Raw genomic sequence first — 26,546 nt, 5'->3', positions numbered from 1 at the left:
TACAATGAGCTTATAATAAGATTCAAGATCAATTGGAAGTCAAATCTGCTGTAGTTGGTTCTAACTTTGGTTTTTTTTCTCCTTTTTCCAGTTTCCTCCTGAAACTTAGATAAGAGTAATTGGTTTCCATTAGAGGGAGAGGCAGGGGTATAATTCTGGGACAGCAGCCTAGGTAACAGAAACTCAAATTTATTTGCCCAAACTCTCGTGTTGACTCAAATAAAAATAAACACATGCCAAAACTGTTCTCTCTCTCTTTTATTTTTACTGTTGATTATTTGCTTCACCAGCAACTTAGATGGTCAAGCTAGAAACAATGGAACTTCCCTTAATTCTTTCCATTTCATGTTTCCCTTATGCAATTCATCTCCATATGCTGTTGGTTTTACCTCTGATTTTTCTCTCACATATATCTCTTCATTTCCATGCTTTTGGGTCATTGGTTAGGAGTTTGTGTGGCTTTTTGAGTGGTTTTCCAAAAGGCTACAAAACTTTTTAATGTGGTTTTCCTGCTTTCAGCTCTTCGAATTCATTCTTTGTATTATTGCCAACTTTACATGTCAGAACACCCCTAGAACTTTCAAGGAAAATGTTCAAATTTATTAATATAAGATAGTTTAACCTCTAGATTAGAGAGAGATTTTGCTGATAAAACTTTATGTATTAATCCAATTATCAAGCTCCTGGGAATCAGTTCATATGGCAGACATATATATCCATGTAGAGCAATCTGGCCCAAAATGAGAGCCTTACTAATCCTTACAGTCTAGTAGAATATCACAGATTTGGGTGGAATGGAGGCTTTTTGGTGGAAATTATTAAGTTTACACAAAGAACAAACAGCATAGAACAGAAACAGATAATAGCACACTTGAGAAATTAAAATAACTTACAGATATATGGAATGTTTTTGGTATATAAAGAAGGTTTCAGGTTCTTTAAGCTTCCTTTGGGAGGGGTGGGAAGTTGAAAGAGAGAAAATGAAAATATAATCATTATAGTGCCTGTGTGTTCTTTTCTGTTTGTCTGGAGCAGTAATGCTAGTTACATACATTTGCAAGATGAGCCTGCATCTTTGTGAAAATGTCTCCTGTTTTGTTTCTAAAACACTAGCTTGCTTATGACTAGCATCTTTAAAGAGCACATACTATGAAGCCCAGGGAGATACACACTTAGTCAACTACATCCAGGGAATAAAAACAAGAAGAAACTGCACTTCCTTATTACCCTTATTGGTCACCACCTTACAGTTTGTACTTTCAATGGATTAATTTGCTTTTTATAACCTGAAGCCTAGAGAACAAATATTATGCCCATATTACAGACAAGGCAACTAAGGTCTTCAAAGATGGAGTGATGTGGCCAGGATCACAAAGCTAGTAAAAAATTCATGTACTCTTCTTGTCATTAACATGTGAGGAGTTATCAAGTCTGAAGTTTAAAACTATGGAGAAATTAGTCAGAACTAACTTAGTAAGCATCTTTAAATGAAGAGTTGTGTCTTGGTTTGGAACCCACAGTTCATTCTTTTTTAGTATATATGGCAACGATCTAACGGACCTCCACAAAAATCAGTTTAATCCCATGTTTTCTCTTTGTAGTAATATTTTCTAGTTGTACTATGTTTCTATACTTACATCATGAGCTCCTTGAGAACAATGATTAGTTGATATTCATCTTTGTCTTTCTGACACTTTATTTCTGCCATTCAGGCAGACAGGGCTCAATAAATATTTATTAAATTGAATATTTGAAATTCATATGCAGGAAAAATGCTGAGTGCCTAAGTACTGTTTATTTTCCTCTTATCGCTAAATCTTAGCATTATTTTCTACTCACTCTGCTTTCTATTTCCTGTAAAGACCTAATGGTGTCTGGTCAGGGAAATTTCCTTTATTACTATCTATGAACTTTGTCTTTTTTGAATTAAAGTTGGCAAGCACATTCTGAAGACACTGTGATAAGCTTAATATATTTCTCTTAGAAATGTGAGAAATATTCAGAGCAAAAAGTTCAAAGATTCAAAGGTTATAAAATAGAGCCCTTGATTCTAACAGATAGGTATTCATTTTGGGGATTAGAGACCAGAAGAAGAAAAACAGAAATAAATAACATGTGGTAAGAAAAGACTTCTTTCTGCACTTGTGAGCCCAAGACTAAGAACAAAAGATAGGCAGTGCTATTGTAATTCTAATAAGGAACATTTTTGAAAGATTTCTGAACACAGCAGCATGTATATATTTTGTGGCAAAGGTGTTATTTTCAAAAAGAAATGAATGTGTTCTGTTTTGCTTTCCCTGTTTTGTTTTTTTTTTTAACAAATTGAGAAAGGTATTTCAGGCTATTTTATAAGGTGGAACCCAAAACTCAAATGAATGTCAATTTGACTTCGTTCTGCCTCTAATATGAGAACTGTGGAGTCAATCACTTAATCTTTAGGACCTCCTTTAATTTTTAAAAAATATATTAAAACAGGAGGAAGTAAGGTAGCTGATTTCTATTTTTCTACCTTTGCCGCTCTATGAACTTTTCCTTGTGTTTTTCAGTTTTCTCTGCCAGGCTTTTAACACTTTTATGTGCGTTGCAGCCTCTGGGGACAGGCTGCCATGGGCAACTGGTATTTGATCCTGAGGCCTGGGGCGGCCACATTTTGAGTGCAGGGACAAATAGCTCCCGGAGTATGAGACTGGAGGCGGTGACCCTCCCCAGTTCTGGGTGTGGGAAGCCAGCTGCAGCCCCAGCCCCAGCCCGCCTTCCCTTACAGCCCTGCGGCTCCAATTTCGCGTCTGAAATTGAACAGGGGTGGGGCGGGGGCGGGGGCGGGGGCGGGGCGGATCATGTGACGACTCAGGTGACCTCGGGCCCGCCCCGCGTCCTCCTCGCGCGGATTTGGGCCCCGCCGCCTGTCTCTGCACGTGGCGCCGCGGCTTTCGTGCCCCCGCGTCCCCTCACCCCGCCGCCTGCAGCCATGGCGCCCGGCCAGCTCGGTGAGTGCCTCGGCGCCCGGGCCCCGCGGCGCCCTCAGCCCGGCCATAGCGGCAGCCGGGCGGGAACTGCGGGCCCGGGCTGGGTGGGGGGCTGCGCGGCGGCCTGCGAGGCCCCGGCCGGCTGCTGGGGCGGCCCGCTGGCGGCTGATCCCTTCCCGGGTCACAGTCTGGGTAGTCTGGGCCATGAGAGTCGTGACTGCTCTCCCCTAACTGCCCACCGCCCCGCCCCCCGGGCCTTGAAGAACATGATGCGTATTGAGAGTGATGAAAAATGTCTTCTGTTTCAGCCTTGTTTAGTGTCTCTGACAAAACCGGCCTTGTTGAATTTGCCAGGAACTTAGCTTCTGTTGGTTTGAATCTGATCGCTTCTGGAGGGACTGCAAAAGCTCTCAGAGATGCTGGTCTGGCAGTCAGGTAAGGCACAACTTACTTTTTAAGTTAAATCCAGTCAGAACGTAGTGTGAGGACATTAACCATAAAATAATGTATTCCAGGCACGGAGTAAAATACGTTATTTACTCCTCCCAATAATGCTGTGAGGTTGGTACGCTCCTTAACCACTTCATAGAAGGGGAAAAAGTGAGGCTCGGAGAAATGTAATAACTTCTGTTCAAGTTTACAAAGTAAGGAGTAGAACTGGGGGTTGGGACCTTCGGAGTTCTCATTTCAGAGCTCCTGCCCTCTGCTCCTTAGCCCTGCCTATAACAGATTAATTTAGGTGGGCTATTTGTTGTGCAAGAGGGAAGTTATGATTTGCATGATGCATGTGATCTGTTTTGATTGGCTCTTTAGTTAAACTGTTGACATCATTAAAATTCAAATCTTAAGATTCAGCCTCTCTTCCCTTAGCCTCTCTGGTAACTATTTGAATGCAGCAAATCTACATTCCCTCATCCACAAGCTGTTTCCTGGCTAAGTGGTTGGAGGAAGAAACGTGCAAAGGTGAATCAGGCTGCCAGTCCTGCCCCCATGGAGCTAGCAATCTGATGGGAGAGGGAGTAACTACTGAAAGAGACTTCATAGGACAGCTGTGAACTGTACTGAGAGTTCAGAGTGAGGACATACCCACCCCTGAAATATATTTTAGAAAAGGAGTGAAAAATCTGTCTGCTTTTTTGCCATGTGGACAATTTTGCTACTTGCCTTCTGGATCCATGTAGAGAGAGATTCTTACCTTTTTCCTTTAGTAATCCTGCCCTGTGTGGGTGGTATACAGCTTCCCTAAATTTGACAAGTTCATATGGCAAGAATGCCTTACTTTTATTTATTAAATAAGTGCTTTATATTTTCCAAAGTCTTGCATCTTTTCTCTGATGTGGTTCTCATAGGAACTCTGTAAGAATCTTGGAAGGACAGGGTGACTTTCTGAAAAGCAGTGAGGTGAGAATCCAATAATCCAGAATCTAGACTGCTTTTTCCATTGGACCATGATGAGTCCTATTGTCATTGGACCCTTCTAATTAAGCAAAGTCCTTTCCTGTAGCCTTCCTCTCTCTCCTCAACCAACCTTTGTATTATGAAAACATTTCAGATATAATCGAAAGTAGAAAAGTATGAGCCCTTATACTGCAACTCCATCCCCCATTTTAAATACTTTTCTATTCTTCAGTCTTGTTTGATCTGTGCCTCTGTCCACTCCTCCCTCACCCCATTGTGGCTCTTTTTTTTTTTAAATTGGAAATGTAAATATGTTTCTTTCCTATTAAAGTGAGACTGTTTGCATTTTTGTATGTATGTATGTATGTATATATGTATGTATGTATGTATGTATGTATGTATGTATGTATGTATTAACTCATGTCATTCTTAGAATAAGTTTTTGGTGTTAGGTGGTATTATCCCTGTTTAATAAATAGGAAACTGAGGCACAAAGAAGTTAAGTAACTTGCTCAAGATCACATTTCTTCCATAGCTGGTAAAAGGCAGAGCCAAGATTTTACTCCTGGAAGTTAACCTTGAAGTGTGAGGTCAACTGAGAGAATTTAATTGGTGGGCATTCAGAGAATTAAGTATTAAGGCAGAGGACATTCAGAGAATTATTCCAACTGCATGTTACATACAAATTCTTAAACATAAAGGAGTAGCTAGCATGCTTCTTAATTCCCCCCAAATGGTTGTTAATTCTAAGAGATCTACCTTCTCTGTTTTTAGTGATTGTTCTCAGTTGGAGAAACTGGGTTTTATTTCTTGAATTCCAGGAAAGGGAATTTTGAATTAGAACCATGCCACCTGTTCCTTACTTTACATTGGAACTATGTATGCCCTTAGTCAAACACCAGTCATTTGCAAATGGCCCTCCCTAATAGGAGAATCTACTCAGAAAATTCTGTATCCTCTGGAATTTAATGCTTTAATTTAATTTTATTAATTTTTTTACTATAAAGGCAATACATGTTGATTGTAGAAAATATAAAGAAGGTGGTAAAAATGGCTTACAGTTCTGTTCAACACGTTGATGTGTTTCCTTCCAGTGTTTTTATAAGTATATTCTTTATTTCATAGCTTATACTAAAGACAGATAGTTTCACTTCTTACTTTTTTTTCATTTAACATATTGCAGGATTTTAAAATTTTGCTTGTAAAGTCTCTCAGAGAGAGGGTTCAGGTCAGTTTGGTGCTATGGATCAATATTTAAATGCTGTCTTATTTGACCTTTTGTCATTTTGTGATTATTTTTTCCAGCTTACTTTTTAGTGTGTGTAAAAAGTCTTTAACATTTACACTGATCCATCAATTTTGTTTAATGCTTTGAAAGCACTCCTCATGTATTTAATTTTGGTATTACTATGATTTTCTTTTAAAGTATTCAAACTTTTGATTCATTGGGAATTTATTTTTGCATAGTGTTAACCAGTTATACCAATATCAACATCACTTTTAACAGTCTTGTATTGCCTACTCATTTGCTTTGCTGTCTTTATGTTTGTTTAATCATAAAACTAAATTCTTGCTTTTACTTTAGTCTGGTTCTGAGATAAGAATATTTTTTATACTTTGTTGTATGTTGCCAGATTACTTCTCAGTTGAATTTATTTCTTAATAATATTTCATTAATGTGGCTTATGATTCATTTTCTGAATTCTGAAAATCTAGGCTCTTAAAAAAAATGTTGGAAGATGCTTTGGAATAGTGTAAAATGTACTATGACAGTTCAGCAGAAGCAGTAGCAATATTCTGTTTATCTGTTTTCAGAGATGTCTCTGAGCTAACAGGATTTCCTGAAATGTTAGGGGGGCGTGTGAAGACCTTACATCCTGCAGTCCATGCTGGTAAGTGGTTGATACCTTCCATTTAAAACAGTCTGGGGTTTTCAGTTACTTTCTGTAATAAATGAGGAAAAAGGCAGTTCATAAGCTCAAAAAAAATTCTCCGTGAGGTTATATTGGTTTTGTCAGATTTGCTGCTAAAGTTCATAACACATTAGAGCCTGTTTAAAATCTGGTTTGCCTTATTACTTGATGAATTCCTCTGTTTGCTGCTAGTCCTGACCGGATAACTAGTTTAGAGTATGACATTTCCTGTTGAAGTTGATGAAAATATTTAGATTTTAGAGTGTGAAAAAATTTTTATGATGATTCAAACTGAGAATAAAGCATCACAGTGTAACTGATTTTCAAAGAAATTCTTTCAAAATGCTTTACTTCTTTTCATTCATCTGAGACAGTGACTTGCGTAACAACCAAAATGATGAGAAACAGATTTATTGCTAACTTCCTGGTTATGGTAAAATTCAGCAGAATGAAAGGCTGCAAGGCTAAGAACCATCACACTAGCCATTTACTTATGGGGGTACATGGGGTGATGGAACTGGCAGCAGTTACGTGAAAATTCCTTTTATGTTTTGTTGCTCAAGAAAAGCAGACCAGGAACTGATGCAAACAGTTTTTAAATATACCCACTAATCTTAATTTTGTACTGTGTGTTTGGTATTCTTAATTAGGCGGTGCCAGAGGCTTTAACTTGATTGATGGGACCACATTGGAAAGAAGTGCCTTATTCTGACTTGTTTTTGGGACCTAATACTTTAACTTTGTTGAATTAGGAATCTTGGCTCGCAGTATCCCAGAAGATAGTGCTGACATGGCCAGACTTGATTTCAATCTTATAAGGTAAAAATTTGAAGTTGAACTTTTAATACATTGAGGATCAAAGACAAAGAGACCAAACCTACTGTCCCTTCTTAAAGATCAAGGTTAGCATTAGGTTTAGTTTCCTCATGACTCACTGTAAACATTTATTGGGGACCTTCTGTGTGATGTGGTACACAGGTAAACATTTGGATTTTGCCAAATTTGTATCGCCAAGATACATAATTATGCTTAAAAAGCCTGTTTTTTAGGAAGTTATGATCTAAATTGTAGTACACACAAGTAACTTAGTTATTTGCAAAAAGATACTCACTGTTTTTTTTTTTAATATGTACATATAACAGCTTTATTCGGATATATTCCACATGCCATATAATTCCCCAGTTGAAAATAGATAATTCAGTAGTATTTAGTATGTTTAGAGTTGTGCGGTTATCAATCACCATAGTCAATATTCAGACATATTCATCATCCCACCCCACCCCCCCCCAGTTGTACCCACTAACTTTCATTCTTCATTTCCCCCAGCACCTGAGACATCCACCACTTTATTGTCTGTCTCCATGGATTTATACTGAACATTGTATAACAGTGGGATTATAATATTTGGTCCCTTGTGATCAGCTTCTTAGCACATTTTCAGGGTTCATCCATATTATAGCATAGATTAGTATTTTATTTTTTTATTACTGAAAAGTAACCTATTATATGGCTATACCCCTGTTTACTTATCAGTTCATCAGTTGATGGATATTTGGATCGTTTCCACTTTGGTATGTTACGAATAATGCAGCAATGGGCACGCACGTACAAGTTTTGTGTGGACATACATTTTCACTTCTCTTGGGTGTATACCTGGGAATGGCATTCCTTGGTCATCTGGTAACCATTTAACCTTTTGAGGAGCTGCCAGACTGTTTTCCACAGTGCTTCGTCAGTTTACATTTCCCGCAGCAGTGTACAAAGGTTCTGACTTCTCTGACATTTGTTACTGATTTTTTTTTTGATTCTAGCCATCCTGGTGGATGTGCTGTGGTACCTCACTGTGATTATGATTTGCATTTCCTAATGATGTTGAGCATCTTTTCGTGTGCTTATTGGTCATTCGTATACCTTTGGAGAAATGTCTTTTTACGTCTGCACGTTTCAACTGAGTTATTTATCTTTTATTTTTGAGTTACAAGAATTCATTTTATCCCATTCTGTGGGTTGTTTGCTTCCTTCATAAAAGGATACTCCTTTGACTGTCATAAAAGTTTAGATTTTGGTGAGCTCTAACTTAATCTGTTTTTTCTTTTGTTGCTTGTGTTTTTGGTCTTCTATCTAAGAAGCCATGGCAAAATCCAAGGTAATGCAGATTTATGCCTGTGTTTTCTTATTTAAGAGTTCCTTGGTTTTAGCTCTCATGCTTAGGTCTTTGATTCCTTTCAAGTTACTTTTTGCGTATGGGTGGGAGTTGGGGGTCCAACTTCACTCTTTCATATGGGCTGTCCAGTTGTCCCAGCATGATTTGTTGAAAAGACCCTTCTTTCCCCCAAAGTATTCGCTTGGCCTTCCTGCTACCATTACTGCACATGGCCTCTGTGAAGACAAAACAAATTTTTCACCCTAGGAATGACCGATCATTTTTCATTATTATACACAGTCGATTGGAAATAGAATATAAAATCCAGCATCCTAGATAATAGTGATCACATTCCAAAATGAGGATGTTATCTGTAGTCTTGTATTTTGTGTTTCTGTTTCATTTTTTAAAAACCTTTGATGACTTGATGGTATAATGAGTAGCTGAGATCACCCAAACAGCAACATTGCAGTCTGGTTTAGAGGGAATCATGTGTCTCATTTGCTGGCTGCAACCACTTCTGTTTACCTGTGCTCTTGGAACAGTAGGAGATCCTGACATTTTCAACATGACTTTTCAAATGTCAGGCTCACAGTTATATTTGAGGTCTTTAGGGGTTTTGGTCTTGTTAATAGCTGCTGACGTATTTTGGTCATGTTAATAGCTACTGACTGACACGTATAAATCACATACGTTTTTGAGTTTTTAGTGACAGCTAAATTCCTCTTTGTTTTAGAGTTGTCGTTTGTAATCTGTATCCCTTTGCGAAGACAGTGGCTTCTCCAGATGTAACTGTTGAAGAGGCTGTGGAGCAAATTGACATTGGTGAGTTAGAAAAGCGGCATTTGAAGACTGCCGAAGGAGAGGGCTGTTCACATTGTAAATGAGGTTACATTTTGATGTTCACTGTCGAGGGAGCAGAATATAGTTACTGCTTCCAGACTATGCTCTGGGATGACTGTCATTTATTCATCTATACTTTCTAAGTTATTTCTTTGTAGAGTCTCATCTGGGTGACTTTTATTTCTAAAGGCAAGAATTATAATGGAAGTATGTGTACAATGACTTTATTTGAAAGAGGTTAAACTGATACAAAAATACAAATCATCTTCTGTTATTCAAAGGTGGAGTGACCCTGCTGAGAGCGGCAGCCAAAAACCACGCTCGAGTGACAGTAGTGTGTGAACCGGAGGACTACGTGGCCGTGTCCGCAGAGATGCAGGGCTCCGACAGCAAGGACACATCTTTGGAGACGAGACGCCAGTTAGCCTTAAAGGTGAGGATGGACTTTTATCCAGTGCAGTGTTTACAAAACCGAATGGTGCTCAGGTCTCACCATGTTACACCACCAAGACTCTGCTTGGAGCTGCTGAACTTTTGTTATAAATACAGAAATCAAGTGTTAGAGAGGTATCCTTTCCAAAAGATTGGAAGGGAAATGCAAAGGGAATAATTCATCATGCTATTTAGTAGTATTTGGTGTCTTTCCTGCACAGGCATGTGTGCAGGGTGAAGGGTATAATTTAATATATACTACTTAGAACTATTTATACTTAATTTTGGAAAATACTGCAGATATTCAACCCAACTTAACTCTTTTTGTAGGCTTTCACGCATACGGCACAATATGATGAAGCAATTTCAGAGTACTTCAGGAAAGAGTATAGTAAAGGAATATCTCAGATGCCCTTGAGATATGGAATGAACCCTCATCAAACCCCTGCCCAGTTATACACGCTGAAGCCCAGGCTTCCCATCACAGGTAAAGGCCGAGCCTTCCGCAGCACAGATTGCTGTGTCTTGGTCTGTGTGTCTTTCTGTTGTTACCAGCGGTGGTTCACATTTAGAAGATAAACTAAATTACAGAGTACCTCTTAGAGTTGCCTGAAGTTTGAGATGCCAGTGGGACTTGTGGACAAAAAATAACCGAGATAATCTGAGGTTCTGGAGAGAGGTCAAGTTGGAGATACAGATTGGGATGTCTTTGGCTTGTAGGTGGTTTGAAGATGTAGGGCAGGATGGGATGGTCTAGATTTTGTAGAAGATGGTCAGGACCAAGCCTTGAGATGGCCATCGAGGAACCATCAGAGGAAAACCAGATTGGAAAACCTGTAGAGTATCAGCCGGTTGGAATGCTGCTGAGAGCAATGGCTGTTTGCTTTGGGAATGTTGCAAGACGCCGTTCGCTTGGAATGATGGACCTGGAAGCCCAGTTGAAATGGGCCAATGTGAGGTTAGGAAATTAGAATTATAAAGTTAATTTTTTGAGCAGAGACATTAATCAGGACTTAAGGGTTTGTAGAGTTAAGAAAGGGTTTTCCAGCTTTTTGTTCAGTTTTGTTGTTAAGATGGAGTATTAGAGTGCCTCCTGCTCCCCGGGAGAAGGGAGAGTTGTGGGTATGGAGGCCTTTGAGGGGGAGGTGTTGGTGGGGCGGCAAGCGCAGCACGCAGCCCAGTGCTCTTCGTGGCGGGAGGTTGCGGGCTGGGTGCTCTCCTCTGCTCTTTCCTTCTGTCACCAGCCCAGGCCGAGGAGGACAGGGAGCAGTGCGAGTTTCAGAAGCACTTGAAATACTCTTTACTCCTCACATTCAGTGGTGCAGCATATTTTATTGCTAGTACTGTCGCCTCATGTATTTTGATGTTTTCTAGTACTACCCAGCCCCCACACTCAGCCTAGAGTGTGTGTGTGTGAGCGTGAGTGATCTTAACGACTGGTTTTCTTATGATTGGAAACAAGAGAAGAGCCCTGTTTGTTTCAGATATTTAATCACTGATAACATCCCAAGTACCTAGAACAGTGCCTAACACCATAGTAGGCACTCAGTGTTTGGCAATGTTTTGCTTTTAAGAGCATCTGCTATCCAGGATAACACAAAAGAAATGAAATTATGGAGTTGTTTTTAGTTAGTGGCCCACTATTTTGTCTGTGTTGAACTTGTTTAAGTGTTTATTCAGAAAAGATTTTAGCTTCTAAAAAACCCATTGTTAAGAAAGCAGTGAAAGACTGAAGTTGTGGTCTCCTTTTTAACTGCGTTTCAACTTTAGGCTGAGACTGCTGAGTCTGCTATAAAAGAATAAAAACCCTATACATATTTTTTTCCCCTCCATCTCTCCCATCCACAGCTCTTGATTTAATTTGTAATATTATTTCTTAAAATGGCAAGATTTCAGCTTAAATTTTATACTGTAGTTGCCACGATTGTTTGATCTTAGTTCTGTACTGAAGTGGATCCCTGATGATCACTAGTCTCGTCATGCTTTGTCCTAATCCTGAATTCTTACTGGATTTGGTCCTCTAGTGGTGTGTGTGCACATGTGTGTGTTCCTGCATTTAGGTGGTGTGTGTGTGTGTGTGTGTGTGTTTTGGCAAGATGGGCTCAGGCTCGGGTACTTTATTCACTGGTCTCATCCAGTTCTTACATATTTGTGTAAATTTGTTTGCCTCTTTATTGTACTTTACTTAAAACATATTTGTGCAGTCTTGATAGATAGATAGATAGATAGATAGATAGATAGATAGATAGATAGATAGAAAGATAGATAGATAGATAAACTTGTTTATTTTCTAGGGAATGTACATATGTCTGATCTTACTGACTCTGCTTGTTAATGTGTGTGTATATTTTTGCGTGTAGTTCTAAATGGAGCCCCTGGTTTTATAAACTTGTGTGATGCTTTGAATGCCTGGCAGCTGGTAAAGGAACTCAAAGAAACTTTAGGCATTCCAGCTGCCGCCTCTTTCAAACACGTCAGCCCAGCAGGTAAAACATTGCACTCTGGGATTCTCTGAAACTGTTCACAATGCACTTTTTAAAGTTTTTGGAAGTTTGGCAAGACTCAGTAGCAAATTTAGACATTCTATGAAGTCTGAAACCACTTTTGTTGGTAACAACATCAGTGTAGTAATATAATAAAATCGGATAACAATAACATATGCACATGTATTATTTGCACATATGTAACGTGTAACAGTATGAAATAGGAGGGCGAAGTGATAGTTTTTATGTGTGGTGGAAACATGTTGTAGAAAGTATAAGTGATACTGCTTAATGCAGTATGACTGAGGTAAATATTTGTCCCCATGGTTGAAATGTAACTGAGTAGACATAAAGAAGTTGTTCTTGTGACACTTTGTCTCTTTTTATGGCCCTTGTATGAGAGACCTTTTTGCTTCTATGTTTAAGTCATCTTTACAGCTTACTTATTTATATCACCTACTCGTTCAACCATTAGATGCTTTTTGGATGTTAAAACAATGGGAGTGGCAGGGAAATGAATGGTGTGTGGTATTAAGCCAGACAGAGAGTAATGAAGTAAGGTAGCTTCATACACGCGCCTGGTGCGGACAGAGGGGACTGTGTTCAGAAGCCAGAGAAGAGACTCCTCCCTCGTCACCCTCCCCTGTAAATGTATTTTTGGCACTTACGTAGCTGGTGAAACGGAGTTTTATTTAACTTGGCACAGGCACTAGAAGTTATGATACATAGGCTAGATGATCAGAAAAATGTTGTCTTGATTTAGGAATTGACAATAACTTTGAAATTTGGTTTGTTTATGGTTTTCCATACCAGGCGCTGCTGTTGGAATTCCACTCAGTGAAGATGAAGCCAGAGTCTGCATGGTCCATGATCTGTACAAAACCCTCACACCCATATCCACTGCATATGCAAGAGCAAGAGGTCAGAAGAATAATACTGTGGTTTTTTTTTTTAAATGAGAGAAAAGGCAATATTTTATTTTAAAGTAGTGATATCTTTTGTTTTATTCTAAGATTTCAAATTATTTTGTTTTTTCCAGTACTTTAGAATGACTATGAGACTTTGGAATAAATTTGTTTATAAAAAGAATATTTTAATGTAATAAGAAGTACAATTGGAATTTGGTGCATGAAGTTGCAGATGGGGCTATTAAATGCATTTGTGTTGCTTACTTTATCACTAAACTTGTATGTGGTTATTTAACTGCATTGAATTTGGTTAAAGTTATATTTTATGTAATTCAGAAATACCTAATTTATGAGTTTAACAACCTGTGAATATTATTGTAATGTTAAAGGGAGATTGAGAAACTTGTTTACCTGCTACAACAGGGGTTAGCAAACTGGCTCATGGGCTAAGTCCAGCCCACCTCCTAGCTCTGTAAATACAGTCTGGTTGGAATAGGGTCACATCCCTTTGTTGACATATTGTCGGTGACTGATTTCTAACCACAACCTCAGAGTGGGAATAGGGGCCATGTGGCTGCAAGGCTTAGAAAATATTTACTGTGGATTCCTTTACAGAAAAAGCTTGCCGAATACTGCTTTAGAAGGTGAAATTAAAGAATATTTCTTGCTGATTATTTCAGTTAAACAACCAACTAATTTGTTGTTTAAATCTTATGTAAGCGGTGAAGTTAGATCTTGTATGATCACACTGGAGTCTTTTAAACATCTTTTTTGTTTGTAAGGGTAACCTGTGATAAATAACACATTTTAATGTTTCTTTTCAGGGGCCGATAGGATGTCTTCCTTTGGTGACTTTGTTGCGTTATCTGATGTTTGTGATGTCCCTACTGCCAAAATTATCTCCCGGGAGGTTCGTGGACATTCTGTCTTGCTCTGCACATAACTGAGTAGAGCTTTATTTGTTGATCGTGTTCATCAAAACCATAACCTGTAATATTGGTATTTGGTTATTATGATAAAATTTGATATATTTATTAATTCTTTTGAATTTTCTATTGATTATTAGCTTTTTCCCCTTGGTGTTAGCAATCATTATCTTAACGCCAAAGTTGCCATTTCTGAAGAGCAGAGATGTCATCTTGGATAGTGATGTAGTTCTGAACCTGACTGTAAACCTCATTAGATCTCTGATGAAAGGGACTAGGCGATGGGGGAAATGATAAGCTACTCTGAAAAACTAACTCCTATCAATTGGGTACCAAACAAGCATGCCAGAAAGATGGAGGTGGGGAGATAAAAAGAAAAAAAAAGGGATAGTATCTCAGATAGCTTCGAGAGAAACGAATAGCGTTTAGGGGTAACAGGCCCTGTGGCTTCACAATATTTGGTTTCTTTAAGGACTCTTACGCCACCCCGTACCACCCCCAGCTCAGCGGCGCTGCTGTGCTGCGTTGTAGTTCCAGCACAAGGCTTTGGAGGATGAGCTGTGACTTTTGTACCTTTAGCTGTAATACGTTAGATCTCCCATTTTCTCTGACCAGTTCTCCTGCCGTTGAGGGGCCTGTCTTGCCTCGGGTCATTTAGCCAGGTTCCGGCAGAGCCAGGACTGGAACGCGCTCTTTCTAGTTCAGAACCACACTCTGTGGTCAGAATACTAAAAAAATCATTATTCTTTCTAGGGTATATGTATTGCAGTGAATCACTCATATATTCTTAGTTGAAATTGAAACAAATAAACAAAAGGACAGCCAGTGAGCTAAGACCAGCTGTAGAAAGCTGTATTCTAGCTTAGACTTCCCTTTTCCAAGTGCAGTGTTTGTGTTATCTCGTGGAGGTATTATCTAGGAGAGGCAGAAACCAGAAACTGCTCCTACATTATTTATGACAGGTGATTGCCTCTTGATTGTTTAAGATGTGTTCTCCAATTTTTTTAAACAGAAATTAATATTTGATACATAATACAGGTGTCTGATGGTATTGTTGCCCCGGGATATGAAGACGAAGCTTTGAAAATACTTTCTAAAAAGAAAAATGGGAACTACTGTGTTCTTCAGGTCAGTGCATTTCATATTTGAAACAGTAACTTGCTCTCTTAGTTTGTCTATTTTTTTCACCATATTGAATCTTTCCTTTATGCAGACACCCTTCTAATTTATCCTTCTTACTACAGTTTCTTTATCCTTAATCCTGCAGGATTTTTTTTTTTTAATTTAATAAACTGTATTTTGGTCAGGGGAAGAGGGAGGAGAAAAAAGCCACCGACTCCACTCCTCTCAATAATCTTACCCTTAATTTTAATAAAAAAAATACATTTACATGGTTTCCTATTCAAAAAGTATTAAAGGTTATTTGATGAAAAAAAATCCCCCCATCCTTTCCTTCTGCCACTCTGTTACCTTTCTAAAAAGTAACTAACTAACTAACTAAATAAATAAATAAAGTAATAAATAAAGTAATAAAGTAATATTTTCAATTTCTTGCTCATCTTTCCTGAAATACATAGTCTGTACATACTTAGCAAATATTTGCATTTCTTCTTTTTTTCCCTCCCCACTGACACAAATGCACACTGCTTCACCATCATGGAACTTGTCCCATGTCTGTGCATCTTATCTAGCCAGTCACCAGTCTTGACACACCCTGCAGGGGATCAGCTGGGGGAAAGTCCTGAGAGTGAAATGAGGACTGAGTCACAGGCTGTGCATATTGGTAATTTTGATTGATAGATGCTGCCTCCTGCTAAGCTTGTATGACCGATTTTATGTCTTGATGGGAATGTGTAAGGGTACCTGTTTCCTAACACCTTGTAAGCATTGAGTTTTTTAAACTTTTTCATTTTAGCAGTAAGACAGATCAAAACAGCATCTTATTATAGTTTTAATTTCTCACTGTGTGTGGGGTGAATATCTTTTCACAATCGCATTTTTACTCCCCTTTTATGAACTGTGCAGCCATATTCTTTCCGTTTTTCTAAATAGGTTATTGAGTTCTTTCTTTAACTGATTTTTACCAGCTCTTATGTGTTAGGGAAATTCACCCATAGTCTAGGATCATACATGGATAAAGCAAACAGTTATTTGAATTGAAAATGAAAACTCGTAATACTGTTTTTCAGAAGATATTGATGTAAAAGAAATCTGTGGAATCCAAACTCCGTATAATGGCAGTTCTCATGCTTCATTTTTAGATACCAGTAATTGTATGGTTCATGGTAGAGTGCATGTCAGTTTTTCAAGGAAAGAAGAAAAAAAATACCACATTAAATATAATACTTTTTCTTAAAGGTACTTGACAGAAAGTTTCACCAGTTAGCTGTCACTGTATTCTTCACTCTTAATCAAGTGTTTAGAGTAGTACGTACTTCTGGCTGTTAGCAGTTACTTGTAGCATCATGGAGAATGTTTTCCAAACCCTGAGCTCATGATCATGACCTCTGCAGCACCTGGCAGTATCTTAGTTTGAGGGTGTCAGAAGAATACAGGGCTTCCTCAACACTTTAATTATTTGAGAGTTGGGCTGAGTTGAGCACATGGACATGTAATTAAAACCATGAAACGACGTATCCCTCTTCCTGGCTAATGACAAGTTTCTTTTTGACATCGGTTAATAGGGCACATTTCAACTTAAGAAATTTTATAATACAAAGAGGAAAAGACCATCTTAGAATTTAGGAAAATACAGATTAAGTGAAATTAGTATGAGTGCTTGCTTATAAATTGCAGACATCAGTGCTTTCTAAGTCAAAGATCATCCAGAGGATAAATGAAGAAATACTGTCAAGTTTCGAAAGATATCTAGGGAGAGAGTGGTCTTATGCAGACTATTCCCATGTCTTGGTATCTTTTCAGATCAGAATCTGGGAGAAGAATAGAGCAAAGAATGACATATTCCCTTTAAAATAACAAAGACATAGATTACAAATCCTGTTTTTCCTCTTTTTAACTTTTTAATCCAAGTTTTAGCTAAGTATTTGTAATAGATTTTTAGGAAGGAAAGAAAATTAGAATTTAATTTTTGTACCACTGCCTGTTTTTTGTTTGTTTTTTTTTTTAGCATATCTGTTTTATGTGCTGTTACTTAAAAAGAACTATGTGGGTAGTGCTTTCAATTACTGAAACCAGAAGCGCTCTATTGGAATCATTGGTTTTAATATGTTTAAGTTACAAAACCCTGTTGAGCTATAAAACCTGTAAAAATTGTTTGGAGTTAAATATTGGTGCCTGGCCATTCTGTTACAGCCATACTGAAATGATCTTACACATGCTTAAGTTAGAAAACATGCGTATAGCCTTGCTTGTAATGAAATATCTTGTGCACAAATTAAGTGAAAAATGTTGGAGATGTAGACATATTTCTTAACTCTTTTTTACTCTTGTAATTTATTTAGATGGACCAATCTTACAAACCAGATGAAAATGAAGTTCGAACTCTCTTTGGTCTTCGTTTAAGCCAGAAGAGAAATAATGGTGTCATCGACAGGTCATTATTTAGCAACGTTGTTACCAAGAATAAGGATGTAAGTTTGAAAATAGCTGAACTGAATACTAGTAATTAAGTAGATATGTTTTTAATATTTATAAGCTTATGCATTTATTAAGGCCCATATTTAAAAGTGGTTGATATGCAAACAGCTTGCTCATCTTTATAATTCTGTTCTTTAGCTTACCTTTTTTCCATGCACTGAGCTACAAATGTGTTTCTGTATCCATGAATGTAGACCCACATCTTCATCTGAAAGGCCACATGGCAATCCATGTACTACGATGGATATTTAGATTGGTTTTCCATTTTCAATGCTATGATTTGCATGTAGTTATGATTTTAATCTTGTGCTACTTGTCATTTTTTAGGACATATTCCTAAGATAATAAAGGTGATTTTTTTTACATATATCATATCATTTAATATACACAATATCATCTGGGTGGGGCATGACTACTGTCATCTCTATTGTAAAAGTCACAAAATTGTGACATAGAGAACAGTTAAGGAGTTTGCCCAAGGTTACACAATAAGGAAATGGATTAGCTGGTACTTATTTTCTCTTAATTGGGAACCCAGTTTAAAGAATATTTTTGCTGGATGTAATGTTGGCTATACTTTTTTTTCAGTTCTTCAGCTGTGTAACTGAAATTGTTTTCTGGGCTTATCTGCTGGTATGCCTGGTGATTTTGATCGAATGCTGGGCATTGGATACTGATGAAATAAAAATTCATATTTTAAGGCAAGACAAGAAAAATTTAAACATAAAACTTACTTTCTGCCCTTTGGCCTTCACCTTCTCATGTAGTATACATTGTGTATCTGCATTTTGCATTAATCAGACCTGCCCAGGGGCAGAAATACCTGCTTAATCATAAAGATCAATTTTCTTCTGGTGCCAGCCATGCAGCTCCTTAGATGATAACATTCCTTTCTCAGTCCTGTGAGGGATCATGATGACCCACCACGTGCCTTGTACGTTCAGGCATCTTTGACAAACTTTATGTACAAGACTGATACATTATTTCCCTTAAAGGTAGCAATTGGTACAGAGCAGACCAGTCAGACAACGTGGGGAGATTCTGAGCCACACTTAATGGAAGTTTTTAGCCTAAATAATTAACTATTACTAACTATATTACTTCTATTCTTCTTGTTATGAGATTATTATTTGTTGCATTACCAAATGTGCGATTAAGCATTCAGCAAAAATAATAAGTGATTGACCAAGTATATCATTCTATAAGATCAATGATTATAATAGTATAACTGTGTATACGGGAAGAAGCAATGGGAGGGAGACATTCCTTGGACCATGACAGACTAGTAGGATGGCTGTGCGGAGGTTTTTGATTACTGTAGTCCAATAATAGCACACTGAATGGACTGTGAACGAAATCCTTGCCTTAACTGAATGAGTATTCCTAGCACCATGGGACAAATTAGTCATGAAATGCCTCCCAGACTTGTTTGAAATTAAGACTGAAAGGGAGGGGATTATAAAATAAAGAATGTCACCCACCAGCCAGTTCTACAAGAATCAGGTCTTTAGCCTCTGCTGCCACTGGAAGGAATTCAGGGTGAAGGTCAGAATGAGATACTTTGCTCTGGGAAAATTGACAGCACTGGCCCTGAGATAGTTAGATATTTTCAGGAGATTTTGTAAACCCAGTTTCTTGCATCTTTCCATACTTAGAAAAATCACTAAAACTGTTAACTGAGATACCTGTTGCTCTTGAATAGCAGTAACCTTTTATCAAGATGTGTGCTGATTGCATGTACCCCTTCACCAAAACCAAGTAATACCGCCTCCCACCTTATGTGTTTGGAACAGTCCTCGGAGCTCTCTGAGAGACTGCCTCCTGGGTTATAATCCTCAGGTTGCCTTAAACAGAATTTCCATTTCTTCTGTAGGTTGACTATTGTCTGCAATATGAAAGAACATTAGAGAGATCTTGAGGGTCCGGATGGTGTCTTTTTCCCTCCATAGAGTTGACTTGTACTTCGGGCAGGCAGGTGTCTTCATCCTGGCAGGAACTGAGCTGATTTGATTGGGCTTCCGTCTTTGGGAGGACTGGTCTGTTTGTGATTCACCCTGTTCTGCTAAGAGCATCGAGTGTCTGCTAGTGTCTCTTCCCTGGTGTGTATGCTGAACTCCAGTTTTGTCCCTTCGTCCTTCCTTCAGGACATGCCAGAGCCAGTCTCTGCTCGTTTACCTCTCAGTTACTGCCTTGCAACTTGGAAAATGCCTTGAGGGGAAAAGCATAGTCATATTCACTCTTCTGCTTCCCTTGTCTCTGTGGGTCTTCTCCCAGGGTGCTTGATATTTTACTAGCTCTGTGTCCAGCTTTTCTTTTTGTTCCTAGAAAAGGATTAATCTCTTAACAAGTTATTTGTTGTGACAGAAGTGGAAAATGAGGAGTTGCTGTTGTCCCCAGGTCTCAGTCCTGAGGCTTTAAGTAGATTCGCTGAAAAGAAGCTTTGAAGTCTTTATCAGGATAGTTTTGTTAATAAACACATAGTGATTAAAACATGATCTCTGTTGATTTATTGGATATTCTTTCATTTTTATCTTTGAAACTTAATGTTACCCCTAAGTAAAGGAACAAGTAGGAATCATATGTAGAAATAACAGTCCTTTGGGGTCCATTCCTTTGGTCGAGGCCATGAGGTGCTAGGGTAGCAGTGTTACTTTAAGCAGCTCACTCACAGTAAACAAGGCTTTTTCTTTTTTTTATACTTTATTAACCTGGTTGGTTAATGTATCTTTAAAAATACTGAAAGGGTATTGACCTAGATTCCGTGATACCCAAGCTGATGACTGTGCCCACCTACTGAGACCCTTACTTTTTGTAAGTCATCCTTGTAGTTTTATAGCTATTGGACTAATTAATAATTCAGTAGAATTTGATAGGTTTTTTGCCTCTGGCTGTGCTAGCTTGGATTTTTTTTTTTACAAGGATAGATGTTGGGATTTTAATTTTTTACCTGAGTTCTTCTCTACTTGTTCATATGTATTTTTAATAGAAATTTGGAAATCTAAGGATGAGAATGATGGTTTTTATCTTCCTTTATATTCCCTCCCCTCCCTTCTTTTAAAGCATATTTTTGTTAACATTCTGACCTCAAAAATAATCAGATTGTACTGTTAGATATAGAATAGTTTCAGTCCTGAGAAAGTGGGAGAAATGTGTATTAAATATTAATGAGCATACTTGAATTTTTTCCTTTTCCATTTTTCTTGAATAATGTTTCAGTTTGTTTTAATTATTTGTGCCATGTTTATAAAACTGGATTCCCTCACTCCCACCGCTTGACATATCTCCTATTCCTTGATCCTCAGTATACCAGGGTTATATTTGAAGATAGATGTCTAGGAAGTCTAGCTTTTGTTATTAATATTTTTTAGAACCCAAGGAATAAAATGCATAGTTGGTGACTCAAAAGGGTAGCTGTAGATAGGAAAGTGTATACTACATCAGTAGTACCTTAGAATAATAAATTCTTAAAACATTGTAACAGTAGTTTTTAATTAAGCTTTTAATTTTGAGTTAAAAAAATAAAAACTAGATACACGTGCAGTTTTGAGAGTTCTCACATACCCTTTACCCTACTTCCCCTAATGGCAATGTCTTGCAAAAACGGCATATAGTATCAAAGCCTTGATATCAACATTGATAGTCAAGACACAGAGTATTTCCATCACCACAAGGAGGCTCTGTTGCCTTTTATAGCCATACTCACTTCCTTCCTGTCTCCACCCACTCAGTAACCTTGGGCAGCTACTAATCTGTTCCCCTTTCTGTAACTTTCATTTATTGTACATTCATGAACAGATCTTTCTGTGAACGTAAGTTTTCATTTCTCTGCTCTAGACTCCTAGTGTATTTGCTGGGTGTTAGGTGGTATCATAGTTGGGTATTTAGTTTTTTAACAAATTGCCAAACTGTTTTCCAAAAGAAGCTGTGTCATTTTATATTTTATGCCACCAATGTATAAGTGGTCCAGTTTCTCTGCATCCTTACCAGCTTTTGGTGTTGTCACTTTCTTTTTAGATATGCATGTAGCAGTATCTCATGGTTTTAATTTGCATTTCCTCATGCCTAATGATGGATATTTTTTCATGTGTTTATTTGCCATCTGAATATCCTTTTTTTCTGGAAATGTCTATTGCCCATTTTCTAATTAGATTTTTGTTTTCACTGAGTTTTGAAAGGTCTTTACATATGTTAGACACTAGTGCTTTGTTGGATTTGTGGTTTTGCAAATACTTTCTCTGAGTCTGTGGCTTGTCTTTTTATCCTCTTAATACAAGATGTTTCGAAGAGCAGAAGTTTTAATTTTGATGAAGTCTGATTTATCAATTTTTTCAGTGAACTGATTTATCAGTTATCATCTTTTGTTCACATAGATCACTATCCTTTTCAATTTGTATTTGCTCTTTATATTAAAAAATAGTGACATTTTTAGCTATAACAGTTGTTTCATTCCATTTGAACTGGTAGTTAATAATGCGTTTTTGAATAGTTTCTACTTAGAATATTTTAGGCAAAGCAGAAAATGATCCTAATTTGATTTTCCCTGAACAGCTTTGGCTGTGTGTACATCACAGTTGTTTGTAATGTCTGTAAAAATTATTCTGTGTTTTTTTCTGAACATAAATTTTATCACATCTCCTGTTACTTGTTGGCATTATGGTAGAGAAAATACTGTTTGTCAGTTGTGAAGCGGTTAAGGTATTTCATATCTAGTGTGATATGTAAACAGGCTTAAGCTAAAGTTGCTGCAGAATGGTATCAGTCTCAGTCTATGGCGTATTAAACATTATGCAGAGTTCTTTGACAAATATGTTAAATAGTGATTCTTTCAGTAAAACATAATAGTGTCTCCTACAAACGGTTAACTTCACTCCATCATTTGAGAGCTATAACTGTATTATAGGTCTATTACAATAAATGACATGAAAGATGCTTAAAGTTAAGTAAGTTAAGCCAAAAAAGAAAAAAAAGAACCCCATGTGATTTACCATTCTGTATTTTTTCAGTTGCCGGAATCTGCGCTCAGAGACCTCATTGTAGCCACCATTGCTGTCAAGTATACTCAGTCTAACTCTGTGTGCTATGCCAAGAACGGGCAGGTAACCAAGCCATCACATTCACCTTAGGGAGGGAACTGTTGTTATACAAAATGATAAGCAAAAATCCGTCTGCCTCAGGTACTGGACTGCTTGAAATGGAAAATTTGCCAAGTTTTTCTCTTCTGGGTTTGTCAGTGTTTACTCAATGATAAGTATCTTTGGAACCAAGTATTAAAACTGGTCATATTGCATCTTGCCTAGAATGAATTGACATGTTTCTGATTAGCAGGACTCTAATAGCTTCTGCGAAACTAGTTTATTCACTGTTCCCCCCCAACACACACACACACTCTCTCTCTCCCCCTCCCCCCCATCGGTAGTATTTCTGGTGAAGAGGGAGTAGAAGGGTACTGCCACCCGCTAACCCATACTTTTGCAGTTTGTAGGGTATTTTTATATTTCTAATGTTATTTTACCAAGAATCCATAGACTAGGAGCTAACATGGTCTTTTAAAATCAAGTTCACTGAGGCATAGTGTGTATACAGTAAAATTCACCCCTTTTAAGTGTAGAATTTGTGCAGTTTTCACAGATTGTATAGTTGTTTGACCACTATCACAATCAAGATACTACATCTCTTGCTGTATGATGTTAAGCTGGATATTTAAGTTCTTTCCTAGTGCACGGAAAGGACTGAGCTGCCCATCACCGGGCCTCTCCTAGCTCCAGGGTCAAGCTGGTTTTGCCATAGCTTCAGCACCACTGCAAAGCCCTTTCTCTTCATAGTGTCTTGAGCTTCTCTCTACTGTTAAATTATTTGGCCGATAAGTGGGAGGGACCCTTCCGGTGGATGTTAATCAGCATGTCACCTGGAAGACCCTTCCAAATTCAGAATTTTAGTGATTGCCAACTTTCAAATGATTGCTAATCTGTAATAACGAAAACCTGGGAGATTGTGGCTGTTGATCTAATAAATTGTTCCAGTGAGACCATGCTTCACTACTGATGTGCAGAAGGTCTAGAAACTTCTAGAGTATTAATTAATAGCCATACTTCAGATGTCACTGAAGAGATAAAACATAAATAGTAAAAACATGTTACCTTTACCATTTTAATGACTTAAAAATTATTTTATTTCACTTATTTTGGCCTGATCCCCCCCCCCCCCACAAAATCGATAGATTTAGGGGAATACGCACAGAAGATCCACTGAGAAAAATGTGTTTTGGGGAGAGGAATTCCTTTTAATGTCCATGTTCTTCAGGTTATTGGCATCGGAGCAGGACAGCAGTCTCGGATACACTGCACCCGCCTTGCAGGGGATAAGGCAAACTATTGGTGGCTTAGGCATCACCCACAAGTGCTGTCAATGAAGTTTAAAACTGGAGTGAAGAGAGCAGAAATCTCCAATGCCATTGATCAATACGTAACTGGGACCATCGGCGAGGTAAAAGGGCTGGGTATGGGTGCAGTGTATTAGTGTGTTCACCCTTTGGCTTCATCACTGCAAAGAGAAAAGCTGTTTTGCTTAAAGTTCTAGACTGTCTAAAATTACCAATCTAAATTTCTAACTCATTTACCTTTCTTTGTTAATTCTTTATTCTTTTCTGACACCACAAAGCATCTAAATTATAAACATTGGTTTAGTTTTGCATGTTTGTTCCTCCCCGTTGGTTGTAAGCTGTGATGGCAGGGGCTGGTTTTCACCCATCCTGGGTGTCCGTCACAGTGCAAGGTGTGACGCTTGCTGTGTGACAGGCGTGTATTCAGCATTGCATAGAGATACCTGATAGCAGGTAACTGGTGTCTTTCTTCTCCTCCAACATTTTCTGCAAGCTCCATTTATTAACAACTCAATTTATTTGTTGTTACATTTCATGTTCTTTAATGTCTTCTGCTCTGAAGAAAGTATATGGGCTCATTAAAATTGCAGGTGTTAGATAGCCTGTCAAAAGAATTGGATTTACCCCAGTTTCTGGAAATAGAAATGCTTAACAGGTACTGGATGCAAAACAAAAAGAAGAAGCCTGATAATCAAAAGCTTGGTGGTCTTCGGAGGGGGTAAGTCAGCTACACTGGCTGTCCATTCAGGGACAGGAATCTGGGACATAATCAGCAGGGGTCATTGGAGAGTGTGCCTTGTAACCAGGAAGTGCTGAAAATGGCTGTTTTTTTTTTTTAACTTTAATACTTGGTTTTTCTGCTTGATATTACATAGCAGATTCTGCCATTAGTCCTGGAAAAGGACTTATATGTGTGAATAAGAATAAAAGTACATTCTTTTTTTTTTAAAGTACATTCCATAAGCTAAGAAAAGATCACCGCAAATATTTGTACTTTTTAAAAATGGGAATGCTATCAATTATGTTTTGATTTGTCTATAAAACTGACTATACTTGAGACTAATTATTGTAGAAGTGTAGTTCTAGAACATCCATCATTTGTTTCCTTGCTTGCTTTGATAATGGGGAGGATAGAGCAGTAGATTTAACTAAGGCAGAGATTAAAGAACAAAATATATCTGGAATAAACTGACTTAGAAGTAAATGGTACAGTCTTTATTTGATATACTTTGAATGAATTTCTTCCTTAATGAAATGTTAGAAAGCATCAAAAAACAGGTTCTAGAAATATGAACTTGAATGTAGATGAGTCATTATTTGTAATTAAGGCGTCCTAGGGAAAATGCCTAAGTGTCTTCTGGCATTCGAATTTGCATCAGGTAGTACTAAGGAAAGTGTCCCAACCTGTCTCTCCCTTCTGCCCTCCTCCCAGGGTGAAGATTTGGTGAAGTGGAAGGCACTGTTTGAGGAGGTCCCTGAGTTATTAACTGAGGCAGAGAAGAAGGACTGGGTTGACAAACTTAATGAAGTTTCCATCAGCTCTGATGCTTTCTTTCCTTTCAGGGACAATGTAGACAGAGCCAAGAGGGTAAGTATGTGGTTAGTGTGTGTCAGTGTAGATCTGGTCATTACTAGAAACTATTTCAGAAATCCTGCTTCTGATTCAGTTCTCTGAGTTATAGTACATCTCCAGGCTGTGGTGATGTGCTAGTGATAGATCAGCAATTATTCTGACTTCTTCGTTTGATGTATGGATAACCCAAACCCCATTATTCTGCTCTTTTGATTGAGTGAGTCAGTCTGCAGTGTGAATTATTTATGGGAGGTAGGGGGTTGATTCTGGCATGTTTGGGCACAGAACTGTGTTTGGAGAGTCTGTCTCTGTCTCGCCCTCAGAGTGGCGTGGCCTACATCGCTGCTCCGTCCGGTTCCGCCGCCGACAAGGTCGTGATTGAGGCTTGCGATGAGCTGGGAATAATCCTCGCTCACACGAACCTTCGGCTGTTCCATCACTGACTCCATCACACAGTATTTTATACCCTGCCTACGTGTAGGTGAAAAATCATGTACGGAATTTTGAAAATACCTCTTTAAAAGAATAAAGCATTAAATTTTAATAATCTTGGGTCCATAGTGTCTGGTAGTTGTATTTACTTTGTCTCAGCTCTGGGCTCTTTAGTTTGACAAACCTTACACAGAATTGTGTGTAAGAAATACAGGCGCATCCCTGCCTCCTGGAGCTCAGCTCATCCCCAAACATTACGTAACTGTGTGAGCATCTAAAAATCGTCAAGTAAACCAGAGACACTGAGCAGCCCCTGCAGCAGGTGGTACAGGCCTCGTAAAGTCCCTCTAGTTTCCTCATAGGTGATTCTGCTCATGCAGAGTGTTTTCTAATCCCAGTTCTAAAAGATTTGGTTGATTACCTTCTAAACAACAGCAAATTACAACCTGTGCACTGGAACCTTCGGGGGAATTAAATCCTCTGTTGACCTGATAAAAGGATGCCGCTGGTACTGACTTCTCCCTCTGTGTTAAGTCAGATGTTTCCCACAATT

The 26,546-nt window shown here is 38.2% G+C and overlaps 1 protein-coding gene across 2 annotated transcripts; it reads left to right on the top strand.

Moving 5' to 3' along the window:
* The first annotated feature begins 2,861 nt into the window (after positions 1-2,861).
* On the top strand, positions 2,862-26,114 carry ATIC (5-aminoimidazole-4-carboxamide ribonucleotide formyltransferase/IMP cyclohydrolase). 2 transcript variants are annotated; one of them, XM_072961322.1, is made up of 16 exons: positions 2,862-2,987; positions 3,275-3,401; positions 6,180-6,256; positions 7,030-7,096; positions 9,157-9,245; positions 9,545-9,696; positions 10,026-10,182; positions 12,056-12,181; positions 12,992-13,099; positions 13,911-13,996; positions 15,051-15,140; positions 17,474-17,602; positions 22,613-22,705; positions 23,910-24,092; positions 25,421-25,576; positions 25,885-26,114. In XM_072961322.1, the coding sequence occupies exons 1-16, from the start codon at positions 2,969-2,971 to the stop codon at positions 26,002-26,004; spliced, it is 1,779 nt and encodes a 592-aa protein (XP_072817423.1). In that variant the 5' UTR covers positions 2,862-2,968; the 3' UTR covers positions 26,005-26,114. The 2 variants fall into 2 exon arrangements, with proteins under 2 accessions (XP_072817423.1, XP_072817424.1); XM_072961323.1 differs by having other exon boundaries at positions 2,889-2,987; positions 3,321-3,401.
* Positions 26,115-26,546: the final 432 nt, after the last annotated feature.

The sequence above is a fragment of the Vicugna pacos genome, chromosome 5, assembly GCF_048564905.1.
Source record: "Vicugna pacos chromosome 5, VicPac4, whole genome shotgun sequence".
Lineage (NCBI taxonomy): Eukaryota > Metazoa > Chordata > Mammalia > Artiodactyla > Camelidae > Vicugna > Vicugna pacos.
The sequence above is the reverse complement of the archived record's forward strand: the minus strand, read 5'-3'. Positions and strand labels throughout refer to the sequence as shown.

Bases quoted from the DNA above. Each gene is read 5' to 3' on its own strand.
- ATIC (XM_072961322.1), top strand. The intron at 12,182-12,991 runs GTAAAACATTGC...TTTCCATACCAG, and splicing joins CAAACACGTCAGCCCAGCAG to GCGCTGCTGTTGGAATTCCA. The intron at 17,603-22,612 runs GTAAGTTTGAAA...GTATTTTTTCAG, and splicing joins TTGTTACCAAGAATAAGGAT to TTGCCGGAATCTGCGCTCAG.